The 19,099-nt window shown below is 37.5% G+C and overlaps 1 protein-coding gene across 3 annotated transcripts in view; it reads left to right on the top strand.

Annotated features, from left to right (window-relative positions):
* Window positions 1–11,498, top strand: part of SPOCK1 (SPARC (osteonectin), cwcv and kazal like domains proteoglycan 1) — a 585,260-nt gene extending 573,762 nt beyond the window's left edge. For 2 of the 3 annotated variants that reach the window (XM_070739206.1, XM_070739208.1), the window contains 2 exons: window positions 5,543–5,680; window positions 9,615–11,498. In XM_070739206.1, coding sequence (XP_070595307.1) covers window positions 5,543–5,680; window positions 9,615–9,796 — 320 coding nt within the window. In that variant the 3' untranslated portion in view covers window positions 9,797–11,498. Of the gene's footprint in view, window positions 1–5,542; window positions 5,681–9,300; window positions 9,382–9,614 lie in introns of all 3 variants that reach the window. The other variant, XM_070739207.1, reaches the window with a different exon arrangement.
* The last annotated feature ends 7,601 nt before the right edge of the window (window positions 11,499–19,099 follow it).

Below are 19,099 nucleotides of genomic sequence, written 5' to 3'. Positions count from 1 at the left end.
CAGGGATGGAAAAAGAGAAGATAGTAATAAAATAGATTTTGGTTTTGTTTTATTATTAATTTTTTTTAATAAAAAAAGAATTTTTTTTCCTTATTTATTTATTTATTTATTTATTCTTCTATGCCGCCCAGTCCCAAACTGTCGCTCAGACACTATACTTTTCCGCCCACACCGAAAAAAAATTAGAGGGTACATTGCCTCTGGGAACAGTTCTTCTACCCTGGCACTATAGTAGATTTTTATTTTATTTTTTTAAAAAGGAACATTAAGAACCAATCTCATGCTTCAAATAATTATTTCCTCTAATATATTTCAAGATTTTGGCTGGGGGCGTGATTGTTTTTTGTCTGAGTCACAAGAAGCAGTCTAACTGGGCCAGGTAGATGGAGGAAAATATTTTCTTCTTTTTCACAGTTTTTTTCAGCAGAGATATAAAGTGACAAATATAACAAAAGTTATTTTTATTTTGAGTTTCCAGGCTTTGACAGGGTAGCTAGATTAGTGTTAAGGAACAGAATTCTCTTATAAACTATGGAAAAGTGAGATGGCATCTTTGTCCAGCTAGTCAAAGACATCTTGAAGTTCCACATTCCCAGAGTCTTATGCCTGACGAAAAGGCAGATGACTCAACTGCACAACTGGACACAATGAACTAAGCACTGTGATGGGACCTATTGACCCACTTGAGTTAAATTAAGAAATTGTAATTAAGAAAAATGGCATTCCAGAGGGAGGGTAAACATTAAACATTGGAAATGGAGCAAGTAGAAAGATTAAAAACAGCAATGTTGGAATAAGAAGTGTCTCAACTAAAAATGGGCAGCTAAAGAATGGATTATTACATACTGCAACCAATCCACACTTCCAGAAGCACATGCGGAAAAAACAGAATACAGGAAAAGGGAGGAACCTATCCTCTAAACTGGATGTTTGAGAAAAGATTGGCCAGTATGGAAGAAAATCAGTTTATGTATGTGAATAGAATAGAACAGAACAGAATAGAATAGAATAGAATAGAATTCTTTATTGGCCAACTATGATTGGAAACACAAGGAATTTGAGTCCGCATGAGTCCCACTGACCAGTTAGGTCTCACAGAGTCGGTGTTCTCCAGGTCCCGTCAACCAGACAATATCGCTTGGCAGGGCCTAGGGGAAGAGCCTTCTTTGTGGGGGGGGGGGGCTGGCCCTCTGGAATCAGCTTCCCCCAGAGATTCATACTGCCCCCACCCTCCTTGCCTTCCACCAGAACCTGAAGACTTTGCTATGCCACCAGGCTTGGGGCTATTAGCCGCCAGCCCCCTGGATGACAAATAATAATAATAATAATTATTATTATTATTATTATTATTATTATTATTATTATCATTTATTAGATTTGCATGCCACCCCTCCCAACGACAATAACAATAAAAATTATGTTATGTATGTTTGTGGTTTGAGTGGGAATGCCTGATTTTTAACATAACGGGATTTTAGATTAGATTAATTATTTGAGATTAATTGGATTAAGACATTGTTTTGTATTTTTTAATTTTTATATGGTGTAAGATGCACCGAGTCCTCGGAGAGAGGTGGCATATAAATCAAATAAATAAATAAGTAAGTAAGCAAGCAAGTAAGTCTTAGGTGTATATGCTCGCAGTGTAAATAAGAAGAATAAAATACATTCATCAAGAATAAAAATATACAACACTTAGTGATAGTCAAGGTTACTAATAAGCTATCAAATCATACTAGTAGACAAATAAAAACAATATAAATTGAAAGATACAAGCAACATAGTTATTACTATAACTATGTTGCTTGTATCTTTCAGTTTATATTGTTTTTATATTTATATTAATATAAGTGGGAAAAGATAGATACTAGTAAGGAAGAGAATAATAATAATACTACAGTCTTAGTAAATTATTTGACAGTGTTGTGGAAATTAGTTGTTAAGCAGAATGATGGCATTTGGGGGGCAACTGTCCTTGTTTCTAGTTATTCTGTTGTGCAGTGCCCTATAGTATCATTTTGAGGGTAGAAGTTGAAACAATTTGTGTCAGGATATGAGAGGTCTGTAGATATTTTCACAGACTTCTTTTTGATTTGTGCAGTACATAGATCCTCAGTGGAAGGCAGGTTGGTACCAATTGTTTTTTTCTGCAGTTCTAATTATTCGTTGAAGCCTGTGTTTGTCTTGTTTGCTCGCAGAGCCAAACCAGATAGTTATGGAGATGCAAATGACAGACTCAGTAATTCCTCTGTAAAACTGATTTAGCAGCTCCTTGGGGAGTTTTAGCTTTGTAAGTTAGCACAGAAAGAATATTATTTGTTGTGCTTTTTTGATGACTTTTTTATGTTAGGTGTCCATTTTAAGTCTTGAAAAATGATAGACCCTAGAAACATAATTGAAAGTTAATTGAACCCTTTGTTAAGGCCTATGAAACAGATTGAGATGAAATAGACAACTATACACTATTTTTAAAAATGGTGAAATCCCTGCAAGAATTGATGCCTGAAAGTTCAAGAAGACATGTCAAACTCTATGGTGAAAGATGTCTGATTCCTTTAAAGCCTTCTCTCATACTGTAGAATGGACATGACATATACCCAATAAAGAGCACCATTTGGGGCCCTACTGGAATGCTTGCGGGAGGGGCGTGGGCACGCTGGTGGCTCCCGGTTGGGACTGACAGATGTAGACAGATAGCAGCCACGAGGCTGGGTCCTGCACGGCGGCGGATGCAACAGTCAATACTGGCCAGGAGCCACCAGCGAGAAGAAATCCTGCAGGAAAGAAAGCAGCTTGTCGGGGAGATGACACTCCCCTGTCACTGGTGTTCACCCGTTTGCCCGAGTCGGGGCACCTCTGTCGCTGCTGCCGATGCAAAGAAAACTAACTACAGTTTTCAAATCAGTATGCCTAAATAACTATAAAAAAAGCTCAAAAATCAAACTCAACAAAAATTGTGTTACAAATTGTTCCCCAATGTAATGTACTAAAGGAACCATTCCAAAATATTCACAAGATTTAAAAGGAATTATGATTAAAGTCAGTCCAGGTCTTATAACATGTCAACCACTAAAAACACTACATGATACTTCATTTTTCATCGTACAACACATCACTATTAGCAAGGTTCCTGGCAGACCCGGCATCCACATGTCTCAGGTGTGGAAAAATGAGATGTGTCAAGAAACTCAAGTTTAAATCAGATTGAGTCAAAAAGTTTAAGATAAGAATAATCTTCCAATAAATTGTTTTCTAAATTCAGTGTGAATGCTATTCTATTCACGAGGTGAGTCAATTTTACTAAATTGACTAAATCAGGAATGGAATAGCATTTACTCTATATGGACATCCAATAGTCATCTGGAGAGATACTAGAGCCAGGATTTTCCCAGGTACCAGAAAATACAAATAAACTATTCTTGGGAAGCTAACCTTTGATTGATTGATTGATTGATTGATTGATTGATTGATTGATTGATTGATTGTTAGAGTTGGAAGGGACCACGCGGGTCATCAAGTACAACCCCCTACCTAAGCAGGAACCCTATAGCATCCTAGCCAAATAGTAGTCCAATTTCCTCTTTAAAATGTCCAGAGTATTGGAGTTCACAACGTCCGCTGGTAGGTTGTTCCACTGGTTGATCGTTCTGACCGTCAGGAGTTCTTCCTTATTTCCAGGTTAAATCTCTCCTTGGTCAGCTTCCAGCCGTTGTTCCTCGTCCGGCCCTCCGGTGCCCTGGAGAATAAAGTGATCCCCTCCTCTCTGTGGCAACCCCTCGTATACCTGTAGACTGCTATCATGTCCGCTCTGGCCCTCCTTTTCTCTAGGCTATCCATGCCCAGTTCCCGCAGTCTCTCTTCGTAAGCCTCTCCACCTTCAGTGGAGAGGCTGGTGAATGAAGTTGGACTTTGTAAGTGGATCATCCCTATGTCGTGCCATTCTGGGATGATTTACTGTGGATGTGGTAGACTAAAACAAAACTTGTACATCCTAAACATTCTTGTGCAGGAGTGAAATCCATCATGTTCTGACAGGTTCTGGAGAACCAGTAGCAGAAATTTTGATTAGTTCAGAGAACCAGCACATACCACCTCTGGCTGGCTCTGGGTGGGAATGGAGATTTTGCAATATCCTTCCCCCAGGAGTGGTGAGAGAATGTTGATTTGGCAATATCCTTCCCCTACCATGCCCATCAAGCCATGTCCACAGAACTGGTAGGGAAAATTTTTGAATTTCACCCCTCTTCTTGTGAATAATTCAAGCAGTAGTTCTAAAGACATATTAATTTTCTGATTCTTTCCAAAATAGCATGTGCTGCATACATCTAGAGTTGAAAAAGATTGCATTGATTTGTGCTGTGTTTAATAATGAAATGGAATACACAACATTTGTGCATGTTAGTTCATTTTGGTGATCCCTTTGGAATAACTACCTAGCAATACATGGCACAGGCTCCATTTCATAATATTTATTTGATTATATTCAGCAAAATGAATGTGAGATGCACAGTCTTCGGAGAGGGGCAGCAAACAAATCTAAATACTAATACTAATACTACTACTACTAATAATAATAATAATAAAAATAATAATAAAAATAATAATAAAAATAATAATAATAATAATAAAAATAATAATAATCTGCAGCATCCAATTCACTGTTCTTAGACAAGTAAGAACAGCTAGAGGTATAACAAGCAGGAAGAGGGAGATTGTGATCCCCTTATATAAAGCACTGGTGAGACCACATTTGGAGTACTGTGTTCAGTTCTGGAGACCTCACCTACAAAAAGATATTGACAAAATTGAATGGGTCCAAAGACGGGCTACAAGAATGGTGGAAGGTCTTAAGCATAAAACGTATCAGGAAAGACTTAATGAACTCAATCTGTATAGTCTGGAGGACAGAAGGAAAAGGGGGGACATGATCGAAACATTTAAATATGTTAAAGGGTTAAATAAGGTTCAGGAGGGAAGTGTTTTTAATAGGAAAGTGAACCCAAGAACAAGGGGACACAATCTGAAGTTAGTTGGGGGAAAGATCAAAGGCAACATGAGAAAATATTATTTTACTGAAAGAGTAGTAGATCCTTGGAACAAACTTCCAGCAGACGTGGTTGGTAAATCCACAGTAACTGAATTTAAACATGCCTGGGATAAACATATATCCATTGTAAGATAAAATACAGGAAATAGTATAAGGGCAGACTAGATGGACCATGAGGTCTTTTTCTGCCGTCAGTCTTCTATGTTTCTAAGTATTAGGAGAGAACTACCAATAGTTGGGCTGAGTATTTAAGATGGCAAACTTTACTTCTTCATAAACTAAAATAATCAAAGATAAGCTTTGGCTTCCATTTATATTGAATATGTGCCTTGTATCAAGTATCTAATTTATCTAAGGAGTATTAATTCAGGAATAAATAGGAGGCATGATAATTTTGATCTAGCTAAGGTATGTGGAATCCAAAAGGAAAATCTAGAAAGTCAGTGCCAGGCTCAGGTTTATAACTGACCTGGCCTCCATTTTGCCTGCTTCCAGGTGCCTTCATCCCCCGCTGCAATGAAGAAGGCTATTACAAAGCAACTCAATGCCATGGAAGTACTGGCCAGTGCTGGTGTGTGGATAAGTATGGAAATGAGATTGCTGGCTCTAGGAAGCAAGGGACAGTAAGCTGTGGTGAGTAACATCAGTCTTTCTGCAAGAAAATAGGAATTAACTCTGTAACGCTGACTAGGAAAGCACCACATGACATAGATGAAATATATTAGGACAACCATCTTCATGCTTTTGTATTTATTAAACAGATGTGCTCATATAAAAAAAACATCTCTTTCTAAGCATGAAAGATGCTTAGAAGATTGGTAAAAGTATCCAGTCTGTTTTTACTGTCAGCTTAAAACACAAGAGTGGTTTATACTTAAAATATTCTGATGGAGCGATTATTGGGGATAGAATGTTATGCTTGAGGTTTACAATAATATGATTTATTATTTATTATTTAGATTTGTATGCCGCCCCTCTCCGAAGACTCGGGGCGGCTCACAACAAGATAGAACAAATCATAAATAATCCAAATAACTTTAAAATATTTAAAGATTTAAAAGAACCCCATATACTAACAGACACACCCACAAGCATACCATGTATAAAATTGAACATGCCCGGGGGAGGTGTTTCAATTCCCCCATGCCTGAAGGCAAAGGTGGGTTTTAAGGAGTTTACGGAAGGCAGGAAGAGTAGGGGCAGTTCTAATCTCTGGGGGGAGTTGGTTCCAGAGAGCCGGTGCCGCCACAGAGAAGGCTCTTCCCCTGGGGCCCGCCAACCGACATTGTTTAGTTGATGGGAATACATACACATACAACCCACATACAAATAAGGAATGTATCAGAGTTGCTTTAGGATTAGGCAATGCTTCAGAAATCATTCAGAAAATATGCTTTGAAGGAACCACAACCTTTCCTGGGATAGTCCTATTCAAAGCACATTTTTAGAATTGCAACCTGAGCATTGCACAAGCATCATTGTCTCAGAAGTTTAATAATAAAGTTGATGCTAATACTGCACCCACGCATATCCTTAGCTGCATGTTGCAAATGTGACATCTCAAACCAGCAAGTCCCACTAAAGGCTCCCTGGACCATGAGCAGAATCCAGAATCTACTGCCCACCAATATTGGCCCATGTTCTCTTCACTCCTCTGCCTCAGTCATTCTCTATCAAATGGGATGCAAACAACACCAAAAAGTAAATCTGTTTGCCAAGTGCCAAGACAGTGATCAGGTGCCCAGGCAATTGGTTCTTTTCAATACAGAGGCAATAACTACACCAGGGAATGAAAGGATTTCAAGCTCTATTATTAATTCAAGCAGACAGATTTACGAGTGTAATATAAAAAGTATACCTATCAAGCAACATAATACCCAAATCTCTCATAAACTGCTGCAGCTCCTTAATAAGTGTAGCAGAGCTATCCCAATGGCAACCAGATTCCACAGTAACCAATTTTAGGTTCTGTGCAGAAGCAAGCAACAATAGCAATAGCATTTAGACTTTTATACCACTTTACAGCCCTCTCTAAACAGTTTATAAAGTCAGCATATTGCCCCCAACAATTTGGGTCCTCATTTTACCCACCTCGGAAGGATGGGCGGCTGAGTCAACCTTGAGTCTGGTGAGATTTGAACTGCCAAATTGCAGGCAGCTGACAGCAGAAGTAGCCTGCAGTATTACACCCTAACCATTGTGCCACCATGGCTCAGTAACCAAAAGTTTTTTTGTCAAAACTTGGCATCATGTCTTCATTGCTTGTGTCATCATGAAATAGCAAACAAAAATGCAAACCAAGAGTCTGTGTGAGGATTCTCTTGCTTTCTCCTTTTTTTCAGCAAGAAAGATTAGATTAGATTAGATTTATTGGATTTATATGCTGCCCCTTTCCGTAGACTCGGGGGCTCATAACAATGGTAAACAATACATAGTAACAAATCTAATATTTAGCAATCTAAATTACAGTTTTAAGTTAAAAAATCCAAAAGAAACCCCAATATATAAAAGAAAGATTTAAAAACAAGCAGTTTAGTGCACAATGAGCTCTAAACTTCTAGAGTTTTCTTAAGATGGAGGAAAAATCCTAATAGGTTACTACATTGCTATTACAAACTACTCTAGGAGCGCCACCTTCAGGATGGATAGAAGGCAGACCAATTGCAGTTTCTACAACTCCATACGCAAGTGAAGAAAATTAAAAGGGCGCATTTTGGCTTTTGACAAATGCAGCCCTGAAACTTTTGTAAGGCAATATTTATTCAGAGGCATTGACTCCTATAAATGGAAAGTCTGAGTCTAGAATTTTTTCTTTAAAATCAAAGCATGAGCTTTCAGAGAGTTTATTTAAATGTCAGATGACTACATACCATATTTTTTGGAGTATAAGATGCACCTTTACCCCCTAAAACAGTGTGACAATTTCAGTGTATCTTATATACTGAATGTGTGCTGGTGAGACTACATTTGGAATACTGTGTTCAGTTCTAGAGACCTCACCTACAAAAAGATATTGACAAAATTTAACGGATCCCAAGACGGGCTACAAGAATGGTGGAAGGTCTTAAGCATAAAACGTATCAGGAAAGACTTCATGAATTCAATCTGTATAGTCTGGAGGACAGAAGGAAAAGGGGGGACATGATCAAAACATTTAAATATGTTAAAGGACTAAATAAGGTCCAGGAGGGAAGTGTTTTTAATAGGAAAGTGAACAGAAGAACAAGGGGACACAATCTGAAGTTAGTTGGGGGAAAGATCAAAAGCAACATGAGAAAATATTATTTTACTGAAAGAGTAGTAGATCCTTGGAACAAACTTCCAGCAGATGTGGTTGGTAAATCCACAGTAACTGAATTTAAACATGCCTGGGATAAACATATATCCATCCTAAGATAAAATTCAGAAAATAGTATAAGGGCAGACTAGATGGATCATGAGGTCTTTTTCTGCCATAAGTCTTCTATGTTTCTATGTAGCCCTGCCCAGCCTCTCAAGGTTGGGAGGATTCAGAGGCTGGAAAAATGCCGCTGAAATGGAGGTTTCACAGGCTGAAAAAATAAGGCACAGGGCTCACAACCAAGGAACCTGTTGCTAAAGTTCACCTCTGGGAACAGCTGATTGAGGGTATTGACGGAGGCCATCCACCCCCAGTCAGCTTTTTTCTTATTTTCCTCCCCAAAAATTAAAGTGCGTCTTACACTCTGGTGCATCTTATAGTCCGAAAAATATGGGGTAAGGAAAGTGGTAGAGTTTAGACTTCAAGGATCCATTTCCATTTTTTTCTAGCTGCAAACATCCTGCATCCTGTACATTTGCAATGTGAATGTTCTGTGTTGCAAAGACCTCTGGATTAAAAAAAAATATATTATTGAGGCACACTTTCAATTAAGAAAAGTGAAACCAGCCAGGAATAGTAGACAGGCTGACTGTCAGAAGGGTTTGTCTGCTATTATTGATCTTTACAGGGAACATCCACTTAGCTCTCAAGCCAAATCTGTATACACCACGCAGCCAATAACTAAAGCGATAAACAAACCACATAATTATTTTAATGGAGAACCACACTATAATTCTTACTTTTATCTTTTTATTTGACTTGGTGGGTAGGATCACAATTGGAATATTTCTCATTCCATTTCTATTAATTTATTTCCTGAGATGTCAAATCACGATCGACAGCAGTGTTTAATGATGCTTGTGGGGAGGTGTTTTGAGGCTTGCAATTTACTGAGACCACCAACTCATTTCAGATGCCTTCGAATACTCATCAGATGGTGGTGTCTTTCAGTCACCATTGACCTGGAATGGATTTGAAACAACTATTTAGAAATGTAAGGTTCTGTCTTCAGCTGTTGCTTCCTCCTGAAAACGCATGGTTTGGGGGGATTCTGCTAGGACTGTATGCACTTTTGAGTTCCCATTGTGGTAGGGTCCATTGGGGTGGGGGGATGTCTAAAAATTAAACTGACAAGAAGAATGAGTATAATTTAATGGATGAAACAGTTGATGTGCCAAGGCAGAAAACTGGGCTTAAATTATAGCTGTGAATTCTTCCCTTTTTCAGAAGAAGAGCAAGAAACCTCAGGGGATTTTGGCAGTGGTGGATCAGTGTTATTGTTGGATGATCTGGAAGAAGCACACGAAGCAGCAAAAAAGGACAAACAGAAGATACATGTAAGAGCAACTAATGAGGACGATGAAGATGAAGATGACGATAAGGATGATGAAATCGGGTATATATGGTAGTTCCCCATAACTCTGAGGACTCATGTTTTGCACAATGTCACAAATCATTTTGTATCTTCGCAGAGATAATGGAAACATCAGGCATCACCCGCGAAGTTCAGTCAATAACCGTATGGGCCTCCCAGTATGCACACTGATCTCCTTCCCAATTGGGCTTTCCTTTCACTTTACTGGTAGCCTCACCTCCAGAGGAACACTGGAGATCAGCATGCATAGTTGAATCTGTCACTAAAGTGAACTGGGAAGACCTTTTGCATGTGGTGCACCTTGTACACAGGGGGTAACTTTATACACACCTGTGCATTTGGTCCCTGCGGCCATCATACCGCCAGTAAGGACAACTCTCTCGCCACTTGATTTAATTTTATATGCTCTGCATTAATTTGGAAGACCGCTTTCACTCTCAGATCCTCCTTCTCTTCAGCATAACCGTACGCATTGTTCTCCTATGTTTTTCACTTTTGTTCCATAATTAACCCATTCACGCAGCATATCATTTTAGAACGAAACAGAAACCATGGAAGGGGGGAACGGGTAAATAGTCCATAGTAAACTTCTTTCACACTATAGTTTCCAAGGTTTTTATATGGCGGGTCATTTTTCATTGTGCTGTTTGCTGTCAGCTACCCACTCTGCTTTCTTTTCAGCAGCTAAGGCAGGTGATCTTTTTGTCTTGCTATGCAGAACCTGTTAGAAAAGATAAAAATTGCTTTAGCATTCTGGCTTGGCCAAATTATTTCATTTTATCTCCTTCTCACTTTGTCTGATGTTGTTTTGAGAAAGGAGAACCGAATGCCAATAGAACTTGGTTAAAGTTCTCCCCACTGACTATGAGTGTAGAGGACAAGATCTCAGTTGACCTTTCAGCCCATTAATCAATTTCAGTTCAGTTTAAGTTAATGAAAGTGATGTTGACTTTAAAAATGAATTGTTGATTTGCATGCTTACACACGATGCTCACCTTTCGACTTCTAACAAAAGGAACCTCCTTTTCAACCCAGAGGAGGAAGTCATGCGTCGCAAAGGTGTTTCTTTGCTTCTTGTTAGTCTTTCTGCAGACTTGTGAGTCTCGAATTTGTTTTAATCAAGTTTGTGCTAATGCTATGCAAGCTTCTCCCTGCTTCCAGAATAGCATACCATTGGATTGCTGAAAACACTTTTCCCCCCATTTACTTTAATGATTCCTCATAGGGAAGCACAGAAACTGTCAGAGGCACTAACCATCAAAAGTAATAAGCTGTCTTTCCTTTATTTAAAATTGTTAGTATTTATTTGCTCCATTTTGGAAGAAAAATATCCTTAGGCAGTTGTTTCCATGGTTAATATCATTCCTAGTTAACATCACAAGAGAAACTTATACTCATGAACCAGAAAACCAGAAAAGTGTGGAATAGAATTATCCTATAAATGGTCCTGAATTATTCTGTCTCCATAGCAGCATCAATTGCCATTCATTGTGGGAAAATAAATGTGTTACTGCAGACATTATAACAAGTGCCCATTTTTTTCTCATTAAATGCAAGAAAATCAACTGCTACATAAATCTTTTAAATTCTACAAAAACTAAGGGCCGTCTCTATTTTATTCTGTCTTGATCCTCAGTCTTAATACTAAAGACAAATACAAAACTACTTGTATTTGAATGCAAATTTAAAAAAGAAAGAAAAGTGTATATTAAAGATGCTACTTCTTTGGTATAAAATTCTGATACTTTTTCTAAATAACTACAAAATGGCATCTACCCATAGATCATTGCTTATTCTATTATAACTTGGCTTATTTATGCCTTTTGTTTCTAGCGCGATGTAGTCTGAGTTGCTTTTAAACAAAACTTATACAAAAGAGGCCTGAAAATGATTCTTTCAAAATAATACTAAATGTGAGAGCTTAATACTGCAGATTTCATCTTGTTTAACTCCTTCTAGAGAGAGAAATCCAAATTAATTGACTGGCAGAAAAGATGCTTCCCAGACAGAACCTTTTCTGAATTTTCCCCCCACAAAGATTTTTAATAGTTTAATGCACAGTTTTGGCTTTGATATTTGATTCCTAAGGTTATTTGATATTTGCCTCCTAAGGAATCAAATGTCTATCTATCATTGGCTGTGGAGCCCTAATAAAAAAATTCATATAGTAGCTTTGATTTTTTTTTTAAAAAACAACTCTTTATCTATAGCAACCCAAACTGTGATGTGTGCTGTTACATTTAATATGACATAAAGTAAAGCCATTGGGCTCTGCCCTAATTGCCAGTTGGCCTCTACTTATAGCCAATAATGTCCATTGGAGGTTTGTACAGATCTCCCTAGCAAAGAAATATAAACTGTTACATGATTTTCTTACCCATCCCTAACCTTCTTTCAAAAAAAAAAGCCATGAAACTAATTTTATTTAGAAGAGCTGCAGCAGCAATGAGTAGCGATGGTAAAAGTTATACTGCTGGCTACATCCGGCAACAGGTACTGGGTCAAACCTTGGAGCATTGCAAACTGTTACATGTTGATATTACCTTCTCACCCCAAGTGCTGTAACATATCACACTTGTAAGGTACTTCAAAAACCCAAACCGTGAGATGTTTTTCCTGGATTTGTGCTTAGAGTTCTGTAAAATTCATGAGGTTTGTTCCCAAAGACAAGTTAAGTTAAGTGCAAATACAATGCGAATTGCAGTGGCCACAGTCTTTAGATTTGGCTGCAGAGCTATGAAAGAAAAGTCAAAAGACAGTTGAAAGCTGTAATATAATGTCCACTTTTCATTCTACTGATTAAAAGTGAGGTTTCTGCTTAATAAAGCTCTTAGAAATCATCTTCCCTTTAGTTGAAATGAAATGCTGTCTGTTGCACACTGGAAAGTAGCTTACATTTAGCTTCATTTTCAACACGACAATAACTTGGGAGATGTTTTTTGAGGGGGTTTGCATATGTGTACGTGCATGTTTGTTTGGTGTTCCCCTGTTGCTGAATGTTGAATCAGTGATTTCTCCCACTTGACAAGCACCCACCTCTGCAACTCACAGGAAAGTCTATTTAAATCCGACAATAAAATTCCCACTGATTTAAAATGGATACAGTAGACCTGATTACTTTCAGAAATAAAACAGCCCTAATTCGAAAATTTGGGGGGGATCCAAATTGGAAGATCTGGTGGGTTTAAATGTAATATTAACAGTACATTTCATCTGATTATAGACTTGTACAAAAACAGAGTTTGTTTAGCTTCTTGTTTCTCCAAAATCTGTAATCCATCTGTTGATTCCACAGTCTTATGGTAATACAGTTTTTGTTTGTATGTGGTACCTCTGTGCATTCAAAGTTGCCAACACATGGTGGTGTACAATTTGTTGAAGAGGTGTTTGAAATGTTTTCCCTGAAATATCATATCCTACACTAAATCATGGCGAAAAATGTAAACATTATAAAGGAGAAAGTCATTTCATATGTGCTGAGTAGAAATGAAGTGTAAATGATAACCTCCTTAGTTTTAAGAACACATATAAAATAAACACTTAAGGATTTGCCCTGATCCATCTTCATTTTGTCTGTACCCAGAAACTATCATCATTGTCCTGTTTGTGATTTTCTCTCTTCTGATTTCCTGTTTGTCCAGAATAGGAGGTATCCAACCTTGGCAACTTTAAAACCAGTAGACTTCTTCAAGTCTCATGCAATGGCTGGCTGAGGAATTCTGGGAGCTGAAGTTCACGAATCTTAAAATTGTCAAGGTTGGACAGAGAATGGTTCGAGAAAACATTTTAAGCTTGAAAAGGGGGCAAGATTTCAAGAATGTGTTATAAACCACCATGGATTTCTGTAATCTCAGGTGGGAAACTTGCAGGAACAACTACAGCTATAATTATATCAATTTTTCAGCAGTATGAAAAAGAAAGACCGAGCCTTGGTAGCCCCATGAAAACAGAGCCAAAGAAACAGAATAGAGCTGTGCCTTTGGAGGAACTGAAAAGTGGCAGCATAATTTCCCAGTCATTGTCATGAGAAATACTTTGTTTCATTAGAAAACAGTAAACATAAGCTTTGGGGAAAGGGACAAAAGGGCAAAACTGCAAAAGATAATCTAAGCAAGCCTTATAACCTATTATTCCTCTGCAAAACTGTGCAAAACTAGAAGACGTCTGAACACAAAGCCATGGCGGCATCTCTGAGTTTCCTATTGAGCCAGAGAATGCAGCAATTCGTTTCTCATTAAACTGCTGAGGGGAAAAAATAATAATAATGCAACTACTATTTTGTCTTACCAAGCCAATAATATGTCTCCTGTCCTAGCTTCTCTTTAAAAAAAACTTTATAGCTTTTCGTGGATTGAACTGCTACCGGACAAAAGAGAACAATGGTGTTTGGCTATGCTTATAACCAAAACACAAATTGGATTATTTTGTACTACATTATATTCAATTTTGATACAGTGATATGAACCAGCAGCTGGTTCAAAGAGATTATAATCAACAGCAATCTGTGTCGAAGACCAAGCCATATTGTGGACTTGTCTCTAAACATGCAGCTGCCATTTCATTGTTTTATGAATCATCTTTTGAGATTTATACACTCCCTTTTAATATTCTCATTGTTTCTCATTCATGATAAACCTATTGTTGACACTATTAGTTTTTCTTGTAATTAGCCACTGGAGTTTCCACTACTACCTCATATATCCCATCCAACCCACCCACCTACCCCAGCCACCCAGTTACAAGTTGATGCCCAAGCACCGTCAGTTTACCAGGAAGATCCTCATCTGCAAAAGTTATGCCTCTTCCATGTTGCTATGAGGATTTCTGCATAAGGACCTCTATTGATGTCTGCCCGAATGATTCTTATATTTTCTGCCTTCTAGCTAGGAAATTCTAACCTCAGCAGATAACCATTCCCTCCAATGTGTATGTGCATATGGGGACAACCAACTAATTTTAGACATATTTGAAGAGCCACAATCTTCTATTCTAAAGTTTAATAACCTAAATGGTCCTGAACTTGATTTTACCAGGAGATAGGGCAAAGCATACCTACAGTATGTGAGCTTGTGGGGGGAGGTATAGTGGTATCCATTACTTTAAAGACTCTAAAGTCTTTTAGAGGAAGAACAGTTTTAACTACTACAGCAGATCTCAGATATTAGAATGTTGCTTACTTTCATCTGAAGCCTGCTTCTATTCTCTAGTTCAGTGGTATCACCTGCTGGACCATAGCTAAATAAAAGAAGCTCTGACATCACATTGATGTTATTGGGGAGCCTGCTTCTTAGATAGAAGCATTGTGACTTAGGCCTTCTCTATTTCCAACCAACACTTAAAACACAAGGATATTCCAAAGATTTTTTTTTTCACTAATCGTATTGAATTCTTGATTTGCGCTGTGACAAGATTTTCCTTCTAAACGGTGCAGTTTTAATTGTAATTTTCCAGTGATTATTATCAGAATAATAAATAAAAACATGATGTAACATAATATAATACATTATATAGTGGAGAGTTGATGCACGTATCGAAACCTTGCCTAAATAGTGGCATTTAAGATTTACAATGAAATGTAAATTATGGCCATAGACAATTAATGTTATATATTGTTGCATGATATTTATATCCATGCAAAATCTTAATCATGTAAGAAAGCAAATGGGTTTTTTACAAATATATATTTAGAACAGTATCTGCATTATTAAGGTTGGATTATTATGACCACTTTGGTACTCTAAAGCCAAGAGTATGATTTTTACCCAAGTTAATTGCCATCTACTAAACTGGTTTCATTACGTATAACAATTTAAACACATGTTAATAAAGATTATGCCTGCTATCTCAATGTGTACAGAAGAAATATTTAGAAATCATCTTCATTTAAAAAACCATGCAAGAGAAAAAAAAGATCTAAGTCTTGTGATTTTCTGGCAAAATTAACAGAATGAAAAATCTTTCTAGAAAACAAATCTCATAATCTAATTGAATGATTTTATAAGATATGAAATATACCACCAACACTGATTATTAGAATTATGAGTACTCTATTTGTTCATAATTAACACCTACTTTTAAAATGGTTAATGCAAGCTCCATTAAAGCCATCATATAACAACTCTTACTGTAGCCTTTTGCCCTCTTGTTTGAAACTATGCTTCAAAAAAGGATTTCAGTTCATTAAAATAATAAATAACTGAATTCTTTAATTCTTTATAAGATAGATCTATCAATATGATACCCTAGAGTGAATTAAGTATTCTGTTTCTCCCATTGGGAAAGAAAAAGCTTTTAACTTTCTCCCAGCTTCACTTAATTTCATTTCCCCTTAAAGTATTCCATTTTTCTTCGAATCATTGACCTTCCCAATATTAGAAAGCTGACAACTCCCGTATTAAAAAAAGTACCAGGGCAGTCCAGAAATACTCCAGCCTATTAAGTCTGTGTAAATGGAGCCAATTTGAAATATGGAAGCTTTTAGTACTGCTGCCTAATTTTGTTACATTATCTTTCTAAAAGAATCATTATGGTTTCCCGTTGTATTTCACATGCTGTTCCCACAAAATAGAGCTTTGGTTCATTGGTTCACAGCCTCCTCTGAAATTCTGCAATAGGTTGTATCCAAGATGTAAAACTCAGATGCCACTGTTGCTATTCTCATTGAAAACTCAGAGGCCAATATTGGTATTCTCATTTAGCAACTGCCTCATTTAGCGACAGTTTGAATTATGATGAAAAAATAACTTTATGACTAAGCGTCACATTTTACAATCTCAAGAAGCCTGTAAACAAAAGAAAAGGGAAGTAAGATCATAAGCACAGTCACAGTTTTTCTTAATACCAAGTTGTCACTAAATGAGGACTGCCTTTGAATAATAGGCAAGGATATTTTGACAGTTGCATTCTTCCCCTGTTACAAGGGATATGTACCAGATGTAGGATGAAGGATTTCTCTGGGAACAGGGAGAATAAGCTGGGAATTGCAGAGGGAAAGCCAAATTGCAAATTCTCCTCAGGATAACTTTTGAGGGTGAGGAAAAAATGCTAAAGGGAAGCTGGTGTTGCCACCATGACAGAGAAGCCAGTATGAAGATGCATAAGAGATGAGCCTATGCATGATGAAACTTATCACAAAGAACCTCATGAACTTCTTAAGTAAACCTGTGCAGGAGCAAACTGTTCTTCTTTGCCGAACTATCCATTTCATATTTATTCTTATAGTTTATATTTTCCACATGGGACTTGACTAATACATGTACTGGTTTCTTTAGTTTCACTTCTCTTCCAGAGACTTGAATGATAATTTCATATTCTTTAAACAGCAAATGACGTGGGTCAAAATCCAACTACTGTATAAGAAATAATTCACACCTTGTTAGCACATGGCAAAGTTAAGTTTATGGTGTGGGTGGGAGAGGGGGTTTCCTATTACAAGTAGTAGGCTTACCCTTAGCTCGATGATACATAATTAATCCTGGATTCTCACTGCCCTCAAAACATTTGAAATCTCACCTTTTTTCCTCCTAAGTTTGTTGCTTTCCCAGCTCCCCTTTCTTTCTGTCATCCAGTTTGCTTTCTGTCATCCAGTTTGCTGCGTCATAAGCATCCAAGAGCCCTTTCTACATGCATGGTACTTGGTCTTCTTATACTTTTCTCAATGCTGCTGACATCTGTTACTGCTTAATGTGTAGCGTTGTAAGGACAGGTCCAAATATTAAGTGTTTCAGTTTCATGTCCCTACTGTAGATGGAATGTACAAATACCATGGTTAGAGTAGTATAGTCAATTTTGAATGCTTTTTTCCCTATGGAAACTTAAAAGGAATGTGAATATTTTGCTGATTTCCTTGGTTAACTGTAAATGCTGAACTGTAGTCCTAAATAGTTGCATTTTTGTCTGTCTTAATAAATTTTGATTTATCCGCGATGCCTTACTGTCTTATTTTATATTGGTAAAAATCTCTAGCAAAAAAAATATCTGCACTGAATCACAGTGGCACAGTGGTTAGAGTGCAGTACTGCAGGCTACTTCTGATGACTGCAATTGGCAGTTCAAATCTCATCAGGCTCAAGGTTGACTCAGCCTTCCATCCTTATGAGATCAGTAAAATGAGGACCCAGATTGTTGGGGGCAATATGCTGACTTTACAGCTTAAAGAGGGCTGTAATGCACTGTGAAGCTGTATAGAAGTCTAGGTGGTATTGCTGTTGCTATACACAAAAAGAGATGGTCTGTAGCAGACACATATTTCAACCAACACTTGGATTACAGTATATAGCAGCTATTCCTGTACCCCGGAATACGCTTGAGATAACGTTATTGTTGAACTCTATGAATTTCAAGAGACATACACTGGGCTTCATTTAAATATGAATACATGCACTAAAGGTGGCCCTTGATTTACATTCATTTCTTTAATGACCATTCAAAGTTACAACACTGAAAAAAGTGACTTATGGTTGTTTTTCACACTTACGACCTTTGTAGCGTTCCCATGATCAAAATTCTGATGTTTGGCAACTGGCAGGTATTTGTGACAGTTTACAGTGTCCCAGGGTCATGCGATCACCTTTTGCGACCTTCTAACAAGCAAAGTCAATGAGGAAGCTAGATTCATCTAACAAACATCAGGAGGGAAGTGTTTTTAATAGGAAAGTGAACACAAGAACAAGGGGACATAATCTGAAGTTAGTTGGGGGAAAGATCAAAAGCAACATGAGAAAATATTATTTTACTGAAAGAGTAGTAGATCCTTGGAACAAACTACCAGCAGACGTGGTTGGTAAATCCACAGTAACTGAATTTAAACATGCCTGGGATAAACATATATCCATTGTAAGATAAAATATAGGAAATAGTATAAGGGCAGACTAGATGGACCATGAGGTCTTTTTCTGCTGTCAGTATTCTATGTTTCTATGTTACTAACTTAACACTAATGATTCAATTAACAACTGCAGTGAGAAAGGTCAGAAAATGTGGCAAAACTCATTTAACAACTATCTTGTTTAGCAAAAGAAATGTTGGGTTTAATTGTGGTTGAGGGCTACCTGCACTGAACAGATTTCTATACAAGTAATCCTCAATTTATGACTAGTCATTTAGTGAACTTTTGAAATTACCACAACCTCACAAAAGTTATTTATAAAAGCTAGTTTCAATGTCACCCTCCCTGGCCATGCGACCACATTTTGGACACTTGGCCACTGGTCCACATTAATGGCCATTTGCAGTATGCCTCAGTCACATGAGTGGTGTGGTGGCAGAATGGAGGACAACAGGGCTAACTCACTGCTTATTCCAGGAGTTCAATTTCTCACCAGCTCAAGGTTGAGTC

This window comes from Erythrolamprus reginae, chromosome 2 (assembly GCF_031021105.1).
Source record: "Erythrolamprus reginae isolate rEryReg1 chromosome 2, rEryReg1.hap1, whole genome shotgun sequence".
Lineage (NCBI taxonomy): Eukaryota > Metazoa > Chordata > Lepidosauria > Squamata > Dipsadidae > Erythrolamprus > Erythrolamprus reginae.
Note: the sequence above shows the minus strand (reverse complement) of the source record. Positions and strands in the feature narration are given on the sequence as shown.